We start from the raw sequence: 19,259 nt of genomic DNA, 5'->3' as shown, positions 1-19,259 counted from the left end.
TAAATGAGGTTCAATCCGCTCCCTCCGTCCATGAGTACCTTGGTGAGGCGAAAGTCGTCCACTATAGGACTGAGTACCAATGCGGCTGGTGCTCGAGCTGTTCGGAATTTAGGTTCATCACTGGCATTAAAAGTAATAGCCGTGTCACTCCATGGGTTTATTGTTGCTACTTGATAGACTTCGGCGAGGCTGCGGAGTGTTCTTTTTCGCATATTATTTGATGCGAAAGTCTCGAAGACTGTTAAGACTGTATTGGAGTCCCTGAGGTGGCTTTCTGTGGCCTCCGGAATTAGGAGATCTTCGCCCCTTTTGGCCACCTGCCGGAGTATCCAACATGCTCTAAGGCTATGAGTTGGTGTGGCGTCCTCTGTACTATGAATTTTACAGGGTCCATTAAGCCATCCCTCCAGTTCGGTTCCATGCCCTGTAGAGGGTTTTGGTTTTTTGGTTTTTAACCCGGGTGTCTGATGATGATGCACCCTTTTATTTCGGACGAGGTTTCTATTCAGGGCCGGATTGTCCCAAAATTTAGTTTCGGTTTTTCGGGTGCTTTCCATCGCACAGTACTTTTGTACTATGGACGCCAAGTCAGCGAAGCGTGTAAGATCACAACGACCTGTGGCGTTGAGGATTCCCTTATCTGTGCAATTGTTGCAGAAGATTGAGATTGCGTCTTCCTCGCGGCAGTCCTTTATCCTGTTCATAACCAGGAGGAACCTTGCCTAGTAATGATGTACTGTTTCTTCGGGCTTTTGCCTGATTTGGGATAGATCGCTTATGTTCGGGTGGGTGGGTGGAATTAAGTCCGAAACTTCACCCAATCTAAGACTCAGAGGCCAAGGAGTTTCCGAACTCTGAAGTTTGGATTCTTGGATGTTGTCTAGTGAATCTAGCCCATTGCCTGATTCTAAGTTCAGGTCTTGAGTTACATCCTCCCCTCCGCGGGTATCCGGCTTGGAGGGATCGGGAATCCGGACGTAGCTAGTCCTTAAGATAGATGAAGAGTCGCCGCACTGTGCCTCTACCACGGCAACGTGATGGGTGACTTGGGGAGAATTAATTTCTCTTAGATCGGGTTTAAGCCCAATCTAGTCATAATCCGTAGTGACCCCCAAGGCAGCGATGCGATCCGAGAGCTCGTTTACGGAAGAGAGCTCCATTGGATCTAACTGCTCGACGAGTTCCGAGCTGACGTGAAGATTGCTTTTGATGACCCGAGAGGTCACCGTCGGCGCAACGGCCGAATAGGCGGTCATGAGAAAACCGCCTAGCCGGAGAGTTTGGCCGACAGCCAAGGCTCCCTTAGTAACGGCGCCGTTTTTAAAGACGGGAAAAGGCATCCTTCCTGATTGCGACAGCACAGAGGAACTCTCAATGAAAGCACCAATGTCGGTGTCAAAACCGGCGGATCTCGGGTAGGGGGTCCCGAACTGTGCGTCTAGGCCGGATGGTAACAGGAGGCAAGGAACACGATGTTTTACCCAGGTTCGGCCCTCTTGATGGAGGTAAAACCCTACGTCCTGCTTGATTAATGTTGATGATATGGGTAGTACAAGAGTAGATCTACCACGAGATCAAGGAGGCTAAACCCTAAAAGCTAGCCTATGGTATGATTATTGTATGATGAAGTTGTCCTACGGACTAAAACCCTCCGGTTTATATAGACACCGGAGAGGGTTAGGGTTACACAAAGTCGGTTACAATAGTAGGAGATCTAAATATCCGCATCGCCAAGCTTGCCTTCCACGCCAAGGAAAGTCCCATCCGGACACGGGACGAAGTCTTCAATCTTGTATCTTCATAGTCCTGGAGTCCGGCTGAAGGTATAGTCCGGCTACCCGGACACCCCCTAATCCAGGGCTCCCTCAACCACCTAGCCCCAAGGTTCCCAAAGCGGCGCCTTCAAGAAGGGAACGACGCCGTGAGCGCCGTCGCTGCCCAACAAAGTTAGGGCTTTCGCCCGGGAGACCTAGGGGAAGGGGAGGTGAGGGGATCGGTCCATACCGACGCCTCCAAGGAGGGGGACGGCGCTCTCAGGTGTCGCCGTCGACGCGGCCGACCATGGCTGACCAGGGATTTCGCCCGAACTAGATCCCCGCCACCAGCAGCGCCTCCTGTATAGAACCGACGACCCAAGGAAGCGCGACCCGATGAGGTTGGCCTGCACGCCAAATAGGGGAGGAGGGGAGGCGCCAGATCACGCGCACCGGTCCGCCGCCGGCCGCCAATGACCACCAGACCCCGACGCCCGCGCGGCCGGGACACCAGATCCACCGCCAGCACGGCTGCTAGCCAGTCGTGCCTTGCCAATGGAGTCGCAGCTCCAGATCCGGGGTTCCTCACGTAGAGGCAGGGAAACCGAGGCCCCGCCGCCACCATCCTTGGCGCCCGGGGCTTGCCCGACGGCTACCTCAGGCGGAGGTGAGGAAGGGAAGCGGAGGAGGGGCGGTTAGGGAGGAGGAGGGAGGAGGAGCGGGGGTAGCTAGGGTTGGGAGGGAGGAGGAGGAGGGGCTGCTAGGGTTGGGAGGGAGGAGGAGGAGGGGCCGCTAGGGTTGGGAGGGAGGAGGAGGAGGGGCGGTTGGGAAGGAGGAGGTGGGGGTCTGATCGGAAGGGGACGCGGTGCGAGGTCTGATCGGAAGGGGACGCGGACGAGGAATCGGTGGCAGAGCGGATGGAAAAGAAGGGGATGAAATGAGGGCAAATAAGGTTTACCCACGTCGTCCAGCTTAAATAGTCAAGGATTGGCCCCTCGGGTGGCGTGCCTGCAATGAGTGTGGGCACCAAACCGATGACTTTCTCGACAGACCAACGGGTTTTCACGTGGGTCCCACCAGTCAATCCGACGTGGCAGATGTGTACATGCGGTTCCAAATCCACCCCACATATGGGCTGGATTTGAGGGTTGCCGGACATAGGGGACGACTTCCGGGGGGTCTAGTTTGGTGTCGTTTTTTGTTCAGACAACGTCCAGATTGTCGTCCGAACATATAGGGGGAAGTGGAGGTCCGGTCAGAGAGATGCTCTTACTTTAGATATCAAGTTCCTTGCAGTTATCAATGAAGTGTGTCATGCACCTATTTTGATTTTTTATATACTACTCCCTCCGTCACGATTTAGAAGGCGTACATGAGAAATCATTGGGACCAAGGTAGTCCACGATTGGCTCTAATTTTTTTTGCATGCGACTGAAAAATAGCAGCCTAGTTAATAGCACAGCCCCTGATTGCTTGAAAAATCAATGTGCAGCAACCCCATGGCCACTAAACGAGCAGCCCTCATGCATGCATTGGTGGAGACCGATTCCACCCTGACGTGAGCAGCTTGGAATTCACACGGTTGCATGCATAGCCAAGCCTCTATTCCAGGCAAAGTTTTCGCCCTGACGTTTAACCACTTGGTTGAAAGCAACTTGTGGGCATTTCCTTCCTTGACACGTGTATTACTTTGGGATATGGTGGGGTAGAAACCAGTATGTGGCTGTGAGTTTTTGATTCAAATTTTTTGAACTTCATTGCTTCATCGCTGTGTAGTCATCGTGTAGCTCTAGCGTTTGGTTTTCTTTTGGGTCTTTTTGACCGCCGTTCTAGCGTGTAGGCTGTTTGAGCATGGGGCTTTTCTATCTTCCTTCCTTTTGTATGTACCGCTCTAGCATGCAATGCCTTGGGTATATGTGGCAGAAAAAGTCTACGTGGGTGTTTGCATGGCATGAGAAGCACGTATGTCGGGGGTGTGCGTCTGCGTGTAAGTACGAGGCGAGAGAAGTACGTAGTCCTTTCAGCGGTGCATGCATGTGGTCGAGTGTGGACATGCCGCGTGTCTGAGTGGACGACCAATCGGAACTGCCGGCAACGGTGATCAGGCGATTCGCGAGCGGCTGCATATGCATGGGCCGACATGCGTTGTCCCTTGCTGCTGCCGCCGCGTTACTCTTTGTCTCATGTGATTGGCTACGTTTGTTTGGCGGTTCTTCTTTGGATGGATCCCTGCATGGCCGGTGGTCACGTGCTTCATCTGGTCAAAGATTGCAGACATGCCGTCTCATGAGGGTTAGATGTTAATCGTACTATTTGATTTGTTCATCTTACCACTGTTACCTTCGTCTTCCTTATCTCTTCTTCTCGATGCTCCTCTCTCGATGATCGTGGTCGAATCCTCCACCGCCATATGCATCTATAAAAAGCTCTCCTTTATCTTCTCCGTGGCTATCGTCTCTCGCTTTCACTCCGTTTACCGCCTCGCAGGCGTCCGCCTGTGAAGGAGGAGGTGCATGGAGGAAGATGAATGAGGAGGCGGGTGTGCGCGAGGGTGAGGGACTGTGGCGGAAGTGCATCGGGCTGTGGGCAGCCCAAGCTTCAAGGACGTCTCGCCACCGGCGATGAGCAAGGAGGAGACACAACGGCGTCACTGCCGTGCGCTTCGCGGCTCGCGCCAGGAAGTGACAGGAGTGCTTCCGGATCTTGTGCGCAACTCCTTCTGCTCCGACATCTAGCGTGCACGACGCGTTGGCGGCGAGGGCGGGTCTTCCTGGCGTCCTGGTGCGCGTGCATGCCGTGGTGCCCCTTGGTGCCAGCGAGGATTGGGCTGCTGGTTCTGCGTCGTCGAGACGGAGAGGAAGCGGTTGGTCTTGAGCGCGGCTAAGCGGCACGGGACCGAGTGGAGCAGGAGCTGGCTGTGGTCGGGCGAGTTCGGCTGCTGCGGATGAGCAGTTGCGGCTGCTCGACGGAAATCATTAGCTTGGCAAAATATTGTTCTGCTTTCTTAATTCCCACGCCACGCATGCGACCTCGCTCTTCGCCCTTCTCCATGTAGCGGTGACGGAGCCATTTCCTTCCTTGGTTAGGCGAGGGCGCGAGGACAGCCAGGTCACAGCAGCACGCGGATGAGGGCACGAGGCGCGGCGGTGCTATCTCCGATCTTCTACCCCGAAACGACGGAGGAGGAGGCTCTCAACGATTCATGAAGGGATGGCGCGCGATGACTTCAGGGAGGCACGCGAGCTGCTCGCATCCTGGCACAACGCTCGCGGCTGGTGCAGGAGTTTGCGCCACTGATCTGTCCCTTTTCCTTTACAGCTTTCCTTCTGTTCTTGCATCTGTGTGAATGAATTATACCATGCACGTGTGAATCTGTTAATGCATGTGTGCTAGAAGCGATTTTGCATGGTACTACATATTTGATACAAGAAAATTATTAAACTGACGAGTAAAATTTTGAAGATGCTATGCGATTCTTTTTTTGTATTTGCGATGATGATGATGACATGGACTTGGTTTAGGATTTAGTAACATCATCACTTAGATGCCAAATAGTTTAATCCCTAGCTAGGAAGTTGTTAACATAATCCCTCAGGGCCCATCATTAGGAAAATGAGCTTATTTTGCATAGTTTGCTACGCAAAAGTGATGTGGAAGGAAACATTTGTTCCCACCAAACAAGGCCTACTAATTAAGCTCCGATAATGAAGAGGAATCAGACCCATCCACGAAGAGTACTTGGCATATAAACTTGCCATGATCTTGATGAAGTATACTGCAGATGTATTATCTTGCTATATATCAACAATCAGCGAGTTGACGATTACATACATAAAACTTGCAATGATGAAGCACTCCATGACAAATAACAGTAAATAAAAACTGAGAACTTGATGTCAGTGCACAGCTTTATCCACCCCCTCCCTACTATCCACTCCCCATCTGATACATACTACTACTGTTTAGGAATTATATTCTGCTCTATGATGTCAATGCACACTTTTATGTAAATTCTGTTATTTCAGTACCTGCAAATGTAAGTGTACATTTTGTTATTTCAGTACCTGCAGTGTAAGTGTTATTATTATACCACAAGTTCACACATAGTAGACCTTGCTGTCAAAATTCATGTTTCCAAGCTTTGAGATCATCTATGTAGATTCATAGCATGAACAGACTATTTGCACATATAATTATATATAAACAATCAACAGAAACTTCCACGTTAATCATCAGAAGCAGTTTAATTGCACTATTAGCACTATTTTGTCCTAATATTGCCAGTTACCAAGATCATTCCTTGTAGGAAGTAATTGATATCTGCTGATACAAGGACGCCCTATATTTAAAAAGTATGCTGGGAGCTATAATAGCACCAGTTACGAAAACATGCAGCTAATATTTATGTGGAGTGTGCAAGCTCTTTGATGATGATATAAGTAGGAGGAGTTCACGGTTTTGGGTGTTTTGTCTACTTGGAACGGGGCATATGTGATTGAGCTTTGTGATTTCAGGTGCCAAAACAGTAGTACAGTGTCATGATCATATTAGGAAGCTGAGTGTTTAAGACAGGCAGAAATACTGGCGCGCATATGCAACGATTTTTCTGATGTGGTGCCCCTTCGTATGCATCCACTGCGCCCATTGACTGAAGTCCGTATCATCAGTTATACAGGTAGCTGCCCACCTATGGAACGGCTAGAACACTTTGCAAAGGTGCTCTATCATTTCAATATTGGTCCTAACCCCACAGGGGGGTATATCAGGATGATTTGATTTCAAGCTCCGGTCACGTCTCTACTCCCGTTTGAACTTCTCTGGTATCTTGTGTGTCTTTCCACTGTGCAAGTCCCCGTCATGTTAGTTACCTTTTAGTACACCATGTTCAGTTACAATAAGAGAATCTTCTCCGGAATGTAATATTGTTTTCTTTCCATCTAAGTTGTATGCCATCTGTAATATAGTTATGAATGCAAACCTTTTCTCTTAAAATGCCTTGTGGGATGATTACAATGCAATTGTTTCCTTTTAGTTGCCATCTGATGAAAAAAATGTACACGCACAATATTCCAATACTTACATTACCCCCTATTAACGGGTGCGGCGTGCCGCCGCGCAGGGTTGGCGCCTTAAATTTAACTGTGCCTTCTAAACCGTGACGGAGTGAGTCAACACACTGTGTAAAACTCGGAAATAAATCTGGATGAGCAAGACAAATAACCCTTAGCGAGCTGCATGCACGTATACCATCATCCATCGTTTTCACGAGAGCAGACATGTTTGCGTGTGTAGGAGACGAAATCCCGGGCTTCTCGGGTATGAATTGGCCGCCCGAGTAGGCGAGCGGTGGAGCTGGTCCGAGCAGCACACCTGCGCACAGCACACCTGTGATATCTCGGGCTCTCGGCTAGCCTAGCCGGAAAAGGGCAGCTCACCCAACCCGCGCGCGCCAGCTCGCGGGTTGCTGCGGCTGGCTGGCTGGCTGGCTGGTGGTGCTGCCCGTCCTTTTCTCGTCCAAAATTTGAGTTTCTTTCTCTCTCGCCGCCCTCTCACTTTCAGTGACCACGAACGGGAGGAAAAAGTCGCAAAATCACAGTACGTACCTACCCGCGGAGCGGAATGCAGCAGCGTGCGTCCACACACACCCTTTCACCTTCAGTGCCACCAGCAAGCAACATGAACAACCAAATAGAGGCAGTTCAAAAGAAAAGAAAACAGAGGCAAAGAAAGTACTACTGCTTCTAGTTTCTAAAGTATATGCATTTTACATTTATTAGTTTCGTACTACTACTTATAATTTCTAATACACTCCATATCACCATACAGAGGAGTACTTTTTTGTGGGAATAATTTCTGAAGTATTTGAAGGCATTGAGCGTGTTCTTTTGAAGATTGGGGATTAGTACGGGCAGTTTCTTTTTAAAGGCATCTTCTTGTGTTAATATGATGTCAGGCTCAGGTATTGTTAGATCATTTTTTTCCCGCAGTTTGTGTAGCAATGGCAAAACATGTGTGTGAAGTTTCTACACATGACCTTTAGTCTTCTTTAAACCTTTCACAGATAACAAATTAGGCATAATGGTAAAAACAAATATGCAAACATGTATCGGTTAGGGGGGGAAAAGGACTACTAAAAGGGTGTCACAGGATCGATCGGGCAGAGCAAATTGTTTGACTCAAGCGCAATGTCTTATTCAGATTTATTTCCAGACATGAATAGCTACAACTTGCAGATGAATATGATAGTTACAATTTACAATTATTACACATGAATGGAAGATGCAGAGCACCTGCTGCACATCACAATGGATGCCGGTATTGCTACAAAGAGTTCTTCAGCTAATATAGCCATCCTGAACAAAACTGTTACGTATGTACTTCCAAATTCCAATCCACACTCTGCAAAAGGAGAAACCGTGACAAGCCATAATGTACACCCTCACCCATTATATGCTTGAACTGATCTAATGCTCCATTTTCCCTGTTTTCCAGTAATCCAATGTTTCCAACTTCCAAATTCTAAACTTATCTGATCATTTTTCCTTCATCACAACTACACTAGCAAAGCAACCCAGACAAGAGATCCTGTTCACTGATTGACTGGGTGGCCACCGTCGAAACGGCTGAATTTGCGCACCGTCTTGAAACTAGAGAGCTTCCGGGCCTTCAGGGATCAGCTCATACCCGTGCGGCTTGGTAAATCTCTTCCCAGATTCAACTGGAATGCACTTGAGGATCACGGAGACAATCATACTAACTGAGCCAAGAACGACGCTGAGCGACCATAGTTCCAAACTCAACGGCACGGTGTTTGCGAAAGTTCCAAGAAGTTCCACTATGATCACTTGGAATATTACTGTAGCTGTCAGTATGCCGACAAAGATCCAATTTCTGAATATCCCTCGGAAGACGTTGATCTTGTCCATTTCCCTGCTGTTTATTTCGTTGAAAACCTGGAAGCATGGCAGCATATTAAATACAAATTTCTCGTTAAAATGATGCACTGATTCCTATAGCTTCACTGCAAAACTCATTTTTGAGTTACCAGACCATATTTGTACATTGTCGCATAGATTTTCAAATATGATTGGACAATATGAAACCTGAAGTTTCAAATAAAAAGAGCCCACAAAACCAGAACTGAATATCCATTTCTGAGCTCGGGCTCATTTGCACCCGGTGAACAGTAAAAACTAAAAGACCCGAACTTTATATATTAAGCTCGCGCCTACTGGTGATACAAACATTTGGTCATGTTTTCTAAAGAACCTACATATAAGTTTGAGGTTAATTTTGAGAAAATTATCTAGGATCAAGGGAACAGTTTAACACATGAACATAGAGAGAGAAATAACAATGACTTCAGAGTTAAATACTGTGCCCGCAAGGAAAACAGTTACTGATTAGTAATGTGCATAATGACATGTGACGACTTTGAAACCTTGCTGAACAAAATAAATACGCAGAAGCAACAAATATCTTTCCATGTAAAATTAACTCCACATACCTGGCAAAAGACGAAAGAGTTGAATATGAGAGTATTGATCGTTTTATCGGCAGTTGGACCTTCAATATCAAGGAGTCTCTTTCCAACTATCATGAGGGTGCCCAATACAAGGAGCTGATACAAAGCCTGGCCAAGAATATTTCTCCACATAACCTTAGTGATAAAACTATCTCCGCGCCTTACAGGCGACCGCTTCATCATCTCATCATTTGGCGGTTCTGTTGCTAAGGCCAACGCTCCCAATGTATCCATGATCATGTTAACCCATAGCAACTGGACAGCAGTAAGAGGTGCAGTCCCTGTAAGTTAATTCAAAGTGTCAAATATGAAATGGTTCTGAAAAGGTACATAAGTAAGGAGATAGATCACAAGTTGGTGCACATGAATTTCGTTCCGCATAAGATGCACAGAAATTCCTTCTGTGAGCAACATGTAGACAAGCTCCAAGGCAGTCATTGGTTGGATCAAGAATATCATACTGGTAGAGAGTGTGCAAATACCTATGACACACGCCGAGACAAAATTCACTATCAGAGCCACTATATTAACTGTAAGCTGGAACTGCACAAACTTTTGAATGTTCACGTAAACTGCACGCCCCCATCTAGCAACATTTACGATAGTTTTGAAATTGTCATCCATTATTATGACATCAGCGTTCTCTTTTGCGACCTGCATCAAATACCATGGTTAAATACTTGATCACAACAAAGTCTTATACACAGCTTAAATGGTACTGTAAAATGATTACTAGTATATGTTTTTTCAAGACAATGCGAAATGAATATTGTTTCAATCCAGGGCAGAAATTGACATCACCCAAAAGAAATGAGAATGGAATTTTTTCACTTATGGGTTTTGAATTGCATAGTTGTGCATCTCAATAGAATCCCAAAAAAAAACATCATAATTGTGCAACATGTCTACCATCACGAATAGGGAAATCAGTTTAAGTTATCTAGTGAACAGTGTATGCAAGGGTGCTTACTCTTATTTAAATTTTGGGTCATCTAAGTTGGCTCCTGCCTACTATTACACGTCAAAGATCACTACATAATCTATGAAATGTTAATACAGCATGGTAGCACATAGAAAATATTTCTTATAGACAACTGAGACAGAGTTTCAGACTGTCTGCACTCTGCAGTAGATCTTCAAACTGAAGTTACTGAACCTTTTTTTCAAGGACAAGTTACTGAATGGTGATCATGGAAGCCTAAAACAGCATACATTAGACAGAAACATCAAGAAGTACCTCAGTGCCAGCAATACCCATTGCCAGTCCAATATCTGACTCACACAATGCCGGGGCATCATTGGTTCCATCACCAGTAACTGCAACTACCTCTTGATACATGCTTTTCAGGCTTGTTACCAATTTGAACTTGTCCATAGGCAACGAACGGGCCATTACCTGTACTTAGGAAGTAGATTTAGGTAACACTGGACCTTCAGATCCATAAAAAAATTAGTGGAAAGCAAGCGTGTTAAGTAAAAGTAAACCTGAATTTTAGGGAGGAGCTCCCTCAGTTCATCCTCGCTCTTACCGTGAAGCTCTCGTCCTTCTATCGCTATGCCATCCTCGGTTAATATCCCACATTCCTTGGCAATGGCTTTTGCAGTGTTGATGTTGTCTCCGGTAACCATCCTTACCGTAATACCAGCAGCCATGCAGGTCATTACTGCATCCCTGACACCCGGACGAACTGGGTCCTTGATACCAAAAAGCGCTATTAGCGTGTATCCATTTTCTGGTATAGTTTGCTCGTCAGAAAATTCATTAAGATCCTGAAATGCAATGCAAAGTGTTCTCAACGCCTCAGAAGCAAATGAATTGATTATGTTCAAGACATTTTGCTTCTGCATATCTGACAGTGGTGCTATATCCCCTTCACCGTTCAGCATGGTATCACAGTGTTCTAGAATAATTTCTGGTGCACCTTTACAGAAGGATCGGAAGCCTCCATTTGGTAAGTGTATTATCACTGACATCTTTTTCTTGACTGAATTGAAAGGCTCTACTCTTACTCTTCGTATCTTATTGTATTCAGTATATCGATCTCCTTCTACGGTCAAGCCAAACTCCAACAATGCTGCTTCAGTTGGTGTGCCCAAGATGGTCCTTTTGCCATCATCTCCCTTCACCACCTCAGATCCGGTGTTCACGAATATGCCTTGTATAAGTATTGCCATAGATCTTTCTGAAATTACAGATTTTAGCTCGGTGATTTTTGAATCACCATTAACTGACTTGGATATATTGCCGATCCAAACCATATCGACAATCATGTGGTTGGTTGTCAAAGTTCCTGTCTTATCAGTGCAAATACAGCTGACTGAACCCATCGTTTCACACGCCGCGAGATGCCTGACTAGTGCTTTGTCATTCATCAACTTCTTCATGGCAAATGCAAGACTAAGGGTCACAGCCAACGGTAGACCTTCAGGGACTGCGACTACGATGATGGTCACGGCAATAGCGAAGTAGTTGACTATCGTCAATGCATCGTTTGCCGACCAATTCATCAAACCGACATCCATTCCCTTGTTAACCAAGAACCTTGCTAGAAGTACTACAAATGTGAGAATAGCAAACACAAGTCCAATCTGTCCAATGATCGTAGCCACACCATTGAGCTTAACTTGCAAAGGAGTCTCATCCACTCCATTGTCACTAAGAGTGCCCATGATTTTCCCCCACTCGGTACGTGAACCGACGGCAGTGACAAGCATCTTAGCCGTCCCATCAACCACCTTACTCCCACCATGGAGAAAAGGCTTTTCTTCAGAAACTTGAATTGGCTCACTCTCACCTGACAAGCTAGATTCATCTACCAGTAGACAGTAGCCAGATATAAACAAGCCATCTGCAGGAACCACATCACCAATCGAAAGATGCAAGATGTCGCCGACGACCAAGTCTTGAATCAAAACCTTCTTGGTTTTCTTATCTCTAGTAACAAGGACATATATTTTCTGCTTCTCACGGTCCAGCTCCATAAACTTCCTTGACTGCTTGTAATCACTGGAGGCAGTAACTAGTACCACCAACAAAATGCTGAGTATTATGCCAAGACCATCATATATACCCTTCGGCCACCCCTCGGTGGCTAGGCCAACAACCAGAGAAACCAGAGCACACACTATGAGAATATTCAGAGTCAGGTCATGTAGTGCATCCCACACAAACATCCAGAAGCTTCTAGCGGGCTTCTCGGCGTGCATGTTAGTACCATACAGTTTCTGTCTGGTTGTTATTTCAATTTCATTGACACCATCTTGCAGAGAGGCTTTGATTTTCCTAGATATTCCGCTGGTTCCACCATGCAGCTTCAAGATTGTCGAATCTTCGCGCATGCCAGTAATTTCTGCCAGTTCATCCGGGCTGATAGAAAATCCTTCCTCAGCAAGCTCATGTGTTAAGTGGTATTGTTTTACGCCTGCGTGATTAAAGGATAAAAAGTGGAATCAACATAGTAGTTATGACAAGATCAAAAGGCACATGCTACTTCACGATCAGTTGACGAGACCTCACCATTGATAAAGTGCAATGCTGCCCTGTGCACATTAATCACAACCTGGACTTTTCCCTGGCAAATAAGCATCTCTAATTAGACCAAATAAATAATTGGCTTCCTGATACTGAAAATATGAAACACTTCTTTTTTGTAGTTTAATTAGAGTAACCAAAGTAGCCTAAACAATATAGCCACCCAAATAACATGAGTAGATTCCACTTTTTGCCCCCTAAGATGGCAAGAGTGACAGTGACCACATTTAAAGAACTTGCCACTAATATATAGGATTTAAAACTTGAATACCAGAACGTACCACTTTTACTGTTTGCCCCATTCTGATAAGATTGGCTTGCGCATCAGTTGTAAATGACAGATGACTTGGTTGCAAAACTTGAAATTTTGGGTGATACTTATTCATGCAAATTTTATATTATCTTTAAATTCCTAATTTTATTTTCATTTACATTAAACCAAACAAAAAATCCTTAAGAGATTTTAATCTAACTTAAAAAAGCCTATAAGTATATAATATATTATACTACACACATTATGATTTTTTGTGCAGATTTCATTTCAATAAAATTTAATTAATTTGAATTTACTTCAAAAAATCAGTTTAAACCTTAGTGCTAGGCCTTTCTCCAAAAAATATATTCTCCCCTATAAATAAAATGTTGAATTATATACTTTTAAATTCTGAATTGAATGGATCTTCATCATATATTAAGTCTTCAAGACATCATTCAACCATCTACACATTAGCTTGACAGGCGAGCCATGCTAGTCAAGGGGTCACAAGCGGTTAAACATGGAACATTTTGGTATTTAGGTTTTAAATTTGATACGTTGATGAAAAGTTCTTTCAATGGGGTTTTCTTTTCAGAGTTTCCAGCTTGTAAGGTAAACGACGGAATTTACTCAAATAATAATCGTCACCTATATTACCATGATAGGATATTTCCGACATGGCAGTCATTCGGTTGACGACTTCCTAAAATTGTTGTGTAAGTCTAAAAATGGTCTCTCGATTGCAAAACTAGGAAAACCTAGCCCTCAAATTGTAAAGCTATATATATTTGGTCCCTCATACCGCTATAGTGGTACGAGTAATGGTAGTGGCTTGGTTTTAACCTAAACTTGACATGATGACAAGTTATGACCATTGACCTTGCCACATCAACGTCCACCTAGGGCGTGTTTGGTACGTCGCATAGAGCCCAACCAGGCCCACACAGGAGAATTTGGCTTGTTTGACTGCTCGCATACACTATTTGGCCCGCATAGCACAAACTTTAAAGCAGCTCCTAGCCAGGCCCGCTAGGAACACCCGATTCGGCAGTTTCTGGCGAGCCAGGCTCGGCCGAAGCAGGGGAGGGGAATACGGCGCTGAGCTCATGCGACCACGGAGAGGCGCGAGCTCGCGCGCATCTCCAAAAAATCGGCGGGAGGATTTCGAGTCACTTCCCGTTGATTCGGTCGCCCTATATTGCTCCCTTCGCCTCACCCTCGAAACTCCCGCTACTCATCTCCTTCCTTTCGAGCTTTCCCTCCGACGTGCATCGACACAGACGAGCTGGTAAGCGGCGCTCCTTCTCCGGCCTGCGGTCCACGGCGACGGTGACTCGTGTCCTCATCTTCTCCATCCGTTTCCGCGTCTTCCTCGAGCTGCAGTGATGGCCTCTGTGAGTTCAATCACCCCTTTCTTTGTACTCGTTGTAGCTAGATCTGAGAGCTTGTGGTACGGTTTGATGTTCGAGCTTGTGGTAGGGTTTGATCTGTGAGCACCTTCTAGCATGCTAGGGTTGTATCGTGTGCCGATCTGTGAGATTGTGATGTTGTGGTAGCTATTGGTGGTGGATTTGCATGCTAGGGTAGTGTTCAACACAATGGATTGGTAGCTAGTTGTGATGTATGCTGCTCATATGTGCTTTGTTGAGCTAAATTATTCGATAGTGTGTGATATGTTTATTGTCAATGTGTGGTGCGACTGTAGGAGATGACCACGCAAACGCAAGATCTTAGTCAGGCCACTGTCCTGTCCAAGAGCCAATTCCCTCCGTCCAATGTCGAGCACTCCCAGCCCCCCTCGATGACCAGATGCCTGCTGATTTAGATGTGTTTGAGGTTTCTTGCACGGGTCCTCCTTTTGTGCCTACAGCCTTTGTGCTCGCTGAGGCAACTGTTGCTGCTACATAAACGGCAGCCACAAAGGCAGAGAAGGATGGTAGGGGGGAAACATGAAGTGAGCCGTTCATGTCCACATTCGTGCTTAAAAAGATGTGCGTCTAGTGGGGTTAGGACTAACAAGGGCTTCAAGTAGGCGCACTTGAACACCATTGCGAAGTAGGTGTTCGAGTTCTATGGCCAGGAGGTGACCTCCACCCAGGCCTACAACCACCTGAGGAAGTGGAGAGCGAGATGGATCACAGTGTCCAAGCTCAGAGACCTTAGTAGCGCCTCATGGGATCAGAACACTTGCTCGATCGTTCTGGAGGAAGAGCACTACACCGGCCACGTCGCGGTTAGCTCACGCCCCCCTTGCTTTAAGCATGTCAACCATTGCCTTCTCGCAACTAACAACATTGTGTTTCTTTCTTAGGACCACCCCAAAGATGCGGAGTTCCTCAACACACCCATCCAGAACTACAACCAGATGAAAACACATCTTCTCCTTTGGGATGGAAACCAGCAAGCATGCCATGGGCTCCAGTGCAAGCCTCTCGGTTCACCCGTGCCTGAGTTCCCAGACACCCAGGACGCAGAGGCAGTCCTTGATGGCCCTGGCAAGCCCTTTGAGAACATCCCTGTGCTTGATAGGAAGAGCAAGAAGGGGGACTTGATGGAGGAGGAGATTAGTGTCTTCACCAGCATGACTGGGGACGTGAAGGAGGTGGCAACCGCCCTATGGGAGAGCAAGTCCATCGACGTCCACCCTGACCAATACACCACCGTCATGGACCATGGTGGCTTCGGCCAAGAGGCTATGATGGCTGCTTTGAGCCACCTGCTGGACAAAAAGGCCCAGGGTGTTGAGTTTGATGCCATGGCAGACGCTCACAGGGTGCTCTAACTCAGGAGCTGGCTGGGCAAGCACTACCACTAGTGTTGCCTCTGGTGCCGATTACTGCGTTCATGATCCTCGATGGTGATGGCGATGGCGGTGCCGACGATGATGACGATGACGACATACATTTTGTGTAGCTAGGGCTTGAAAACTACTTGATGGTCTGTATATTTTGCTTAGGTGGTATATACTAACCCCTCACACTGATGGCGAACTTGTGGTGGTAGGATTACACCATCTTTTGGATGTGATGGTAGGATGACACTATAGTAGATAGGTTAAACTTGCTATCCATATGATCAGCATGCTTAATATTGCTCTTTTGCTCCTTTGCTTGCTGCTTGTGTGCTCCTTTGCTTGTTGCTTGAATTGCTGCTCTTCTGCACTGCTAGGACAAGTGGTATGTGCATGGTGCTCATCGGGAGGGCTTAGGGGTTTACAGTAGCAGGTAACAAGTAATAGGTTACAAACACAGCAGCCATGCGGCAGAGGACGCTTACTCCAAGTTTGTTCGAAAGCAAGCATGCAATGTTGAAGTTGGCAAGGCGGCATGACACTTTGGGGTGAAGAACTTCGTCATCATCGTGCAGTTTGTCGCCATTGCAGTGCTATGGCATTGGTGTGCTAGCTGTGATCCTGTGTAAGGTGCAGCGAGTAAGCTCACCACGTAGGGTACAAGGTTAGCACAACTCGCAGCATGTGTGCAACCAAACACCATGTAGTTGCGTGAGTTGAGACAATGCAGGACGACAAACACCATGCGAAAACATATCCCCTAATGCAGGCAGCCTCGATGCGGCAACCAAACAAGATGCAAATATTGTTTTTTACCCGTTTTCTCTCAATCAGACCCAACTGAGACATATATGCTCCAAACTCTCATATCACAACCAAACAGGCCCCTAAACACATGTCGGCAGCCACAAGATGCGCCTGACATTTGTAGCGTCACAGTCAGCCCCTACACCCCAGGGGCATGCTGCTGCTAGGATAAGTTCAGCATGTGGCGTTGCTTTTCAGCAACTAACCATAACGCTTACACGGCACGAGATATCATTTCTTGAAGCGACGGCTTTGTCGGAAAGATGATGGGCGGTGGCATCTCTCCAAGGTGGTGCTTGGCACGGCCAGGCTCATCACGTGGCACGCATTTGTGAAGATGGACGACAACCCACGGATGAACACGATGGCAAGCGCCGCCTCAGCAAGGTAGTTCCTAGGCCTCCCCGCGATCTCCAATCATACGACGGCAGCAACGGAAATGGAAGAAGTCACTATGACGGCGCACCGACTCCATGCATGCTCATTACGCCTCCTCTATGACCACATCGAGCGAATTGTACTTGTCTTCTCCAAGTCCGGCCAAGCTCCTCCACAATGCTCTTCATGCACGGTTTGGTTGCGCGCGCGAGGGGGTGGGGGGGGAGGGGTTGAATCACGATTAAAAAAAAGGGGTCACATCATCCCGAAATCACCAAAGCGTGTTTAAGGAATCCAAAGTATCTGATTTTTAAGTTGAAAGCCTAGGTTTTTTGGTTTTGAAGTTGAGAGACCATTTCTAAACGTCCGCAAACAGGACCGGCCTAAAAATGTTTCATTTTCTCTTGAATAATAACAGAGGACATAACAGTGGGCATGGACCGCGCCGTCACCTACCCTACTGTGTTACAATAATAATAGAATTGAGGTGATGCAAGTTGAGGTAGTACTGTATATGCTTGTATCACCTCAACTTGAATTGAATTCCATGTCACAAGCTGAGGTTGCGCAGTTGTTTTCCGAGGGATGAAGAATGAGCCCATCATGCGCGCCCCCAACTACTCGTGGCAGAGTTGACCATGAATTTTTCTCTGGTCGTGCAAAGCCAGCCAGCCGGCCGGTACGGACACAGTACGCACACGCCTTCGGCCACGAGAGGTCGAGAAGGATTCAAGCCAGGGAAGGCGAAACGTGCAAGCTAGGTCGTACGCGTGCGTGCAGAATCCAAGCCACCTTCCCACGACACACTTCAATTCAAACGAAGAGCGACGCGACACCCCATGCTGCGAGTTGGGGAATATTTCCACCATGAGACCGGGACGTACACATGCATATCCTTGTCACGACCCATGGTCACCGACGCACGCAGTCAGGACTCAGGACGAAGTTTCCTGGCACTTTCGCAAAGGCTTTGAACCAAGCCTCAGCGAAAGCGACGGCGCGAACCATTCGTGCGGCGTTGGCCTGGCTGGCCTCTTTGGGACCGCGGCGATCGGTGGCCGGAGATTGGAACGGGGAGGGAGGGAAATGGTGGGTGGGCGAAGGAGCGTGCGTGCGTACCAGGATCCTGCGGCGCTGGGCGTCGTCGATGGCGCCGAGGGCGGAGAACTCGCGGAAGCGGCGGCGGCGGTTGCGGACGACGAGCCCCACGGCGCGGCGCCACCGGAGGCGGGCGTCGCTCGGCGGGTTCTTGGCCGGGATGTGGAAGTACTCGTTCAGATAGCCCTCCATGCTCGCCCAGCTGCTCCCTCCTCCCTCCATGCCTGCCTGCTGCTTCCGCTCCTGTCTCTGCTTTCTCCGTTGGTTTGCCTCCTCTCTCCTCGGTCTCGGCAGCAGAAAAAAGAGAACGCAACCATGGAAACAGTATATATACACAAATATTAGTATGGCCGGGAGGGAGACCGCCAAACAGTGGCAAATCTAGGAAGAAAATGAAGGGTAGGCTAAAGTCAACAGTGAGAAAACTAAGCTTTCTTTTTTTTAAAAAAAAAACATGATGTCCCAACCTTGTTGTCAAAATAAGCTCAGAATTTCCCATGTTACTACTTAAAACATGTAGTATTAACTAGATTTTTTCTAGGATTTTTGAAAAAATATATGAAATTTTGAACTAAAATTTGAATTTATCTTGCAGAATAATCTTAATATCCCCATCTTGGTGTCCATATAAGTTAAGAGGAGGGATTACAACCACAATAGTTAAGGGAAGGCTATCTGGGTTCAAATTAGCTGGGTTAGGTTTAGGTTTAGTGCGAGGAGTACATGCATGCATACTCATTTTTGTACACCTTTTTTTTGCAAATAAGTTGCATTGGACACTAAATTAGTGAACAGTACATGAACTAGTGATCACAGTAGATAGAGGCTGGGCATTCACGTGTGGTGCCTGTTTTGTGTGCGTGTGTGGCGTTGTGTGTTTGCTAGTACGTACTTAATAGTAGATGTACTATTGAGCTGGGATGAAAGTATTTCTTTTGTTTTTTTTAGTTTGTATATAAGATTTGGTCAAAGTCAAACTTTGTAATTTTTTTTGCGGGTAAAACTTTGTAAAATTCGACTAGCTTTGTAGGAAAAGATATCAACATCCACGCTATGAAATCAATAATATTAGATGCATAATGAAATTAATTTTCATAACATATAACTTAAATATTAGA

At 46.7% G+C, this 19,259-nt stretch overlaps 1 protein-coding gene across 1 annotated transcript; it reads right to left on the bottom strand.

Moving 5' to 3' along the window:
- Window positions 1-7,895: 7,895 nt before the first annotated feature.
- On the bottom strand, window positions 7,896-18,433 carry LOC125522902 (putative calcium-transporting ATPase 6, plasma membrane-type). Its single transcript, XM_087526847.1, has 7 exons — window positions 18,163-18,433; window positions 12,797-12,851; window positions 10,765-12,701; window positions 10,517-10,675; window positions 9,762-9,933; window positions 9,262-9,560; window positions 7,896-8,707 (listed from the first exon to the last, which is right to left on the bottom strand). The coding sequence occupies exons 1-7, from the start codon at window positions 18,361-18,363 to the stop codon at window positions 8,402-8,404; spliced, it is 3,129 nt and encodes a 1,042-aa protein (XP_087382973.1). The 5' UTR covers window positions 18,364-18,433; the 3' UTR covers window positions 7,896-8,401.
- Window positions 18,434-19,259: the final 826 nt, after the last annotated feature.

This window comes from Triticum urartu, chromosome 1A (assembly GCF_056163025.1).
Source record: "Triticum urartu cultivar PI428250 chromosome 1A, HENAU_Tu73, whole genome shotgun sequence".
In the NCBI taxonomy this organism is placed as follows: domain Eukaryota; kingdom Viridiplantae; phylum Streptophyta; class Magnoliopsida; order Poales; family Poaceae; genus Triticum; species Triticum urartu.
The sequence above is the reverse complement of the archived record's forward strand: the minus strand, read 5'-3'. Positions and strand labels throughout refer to the sequence as shown.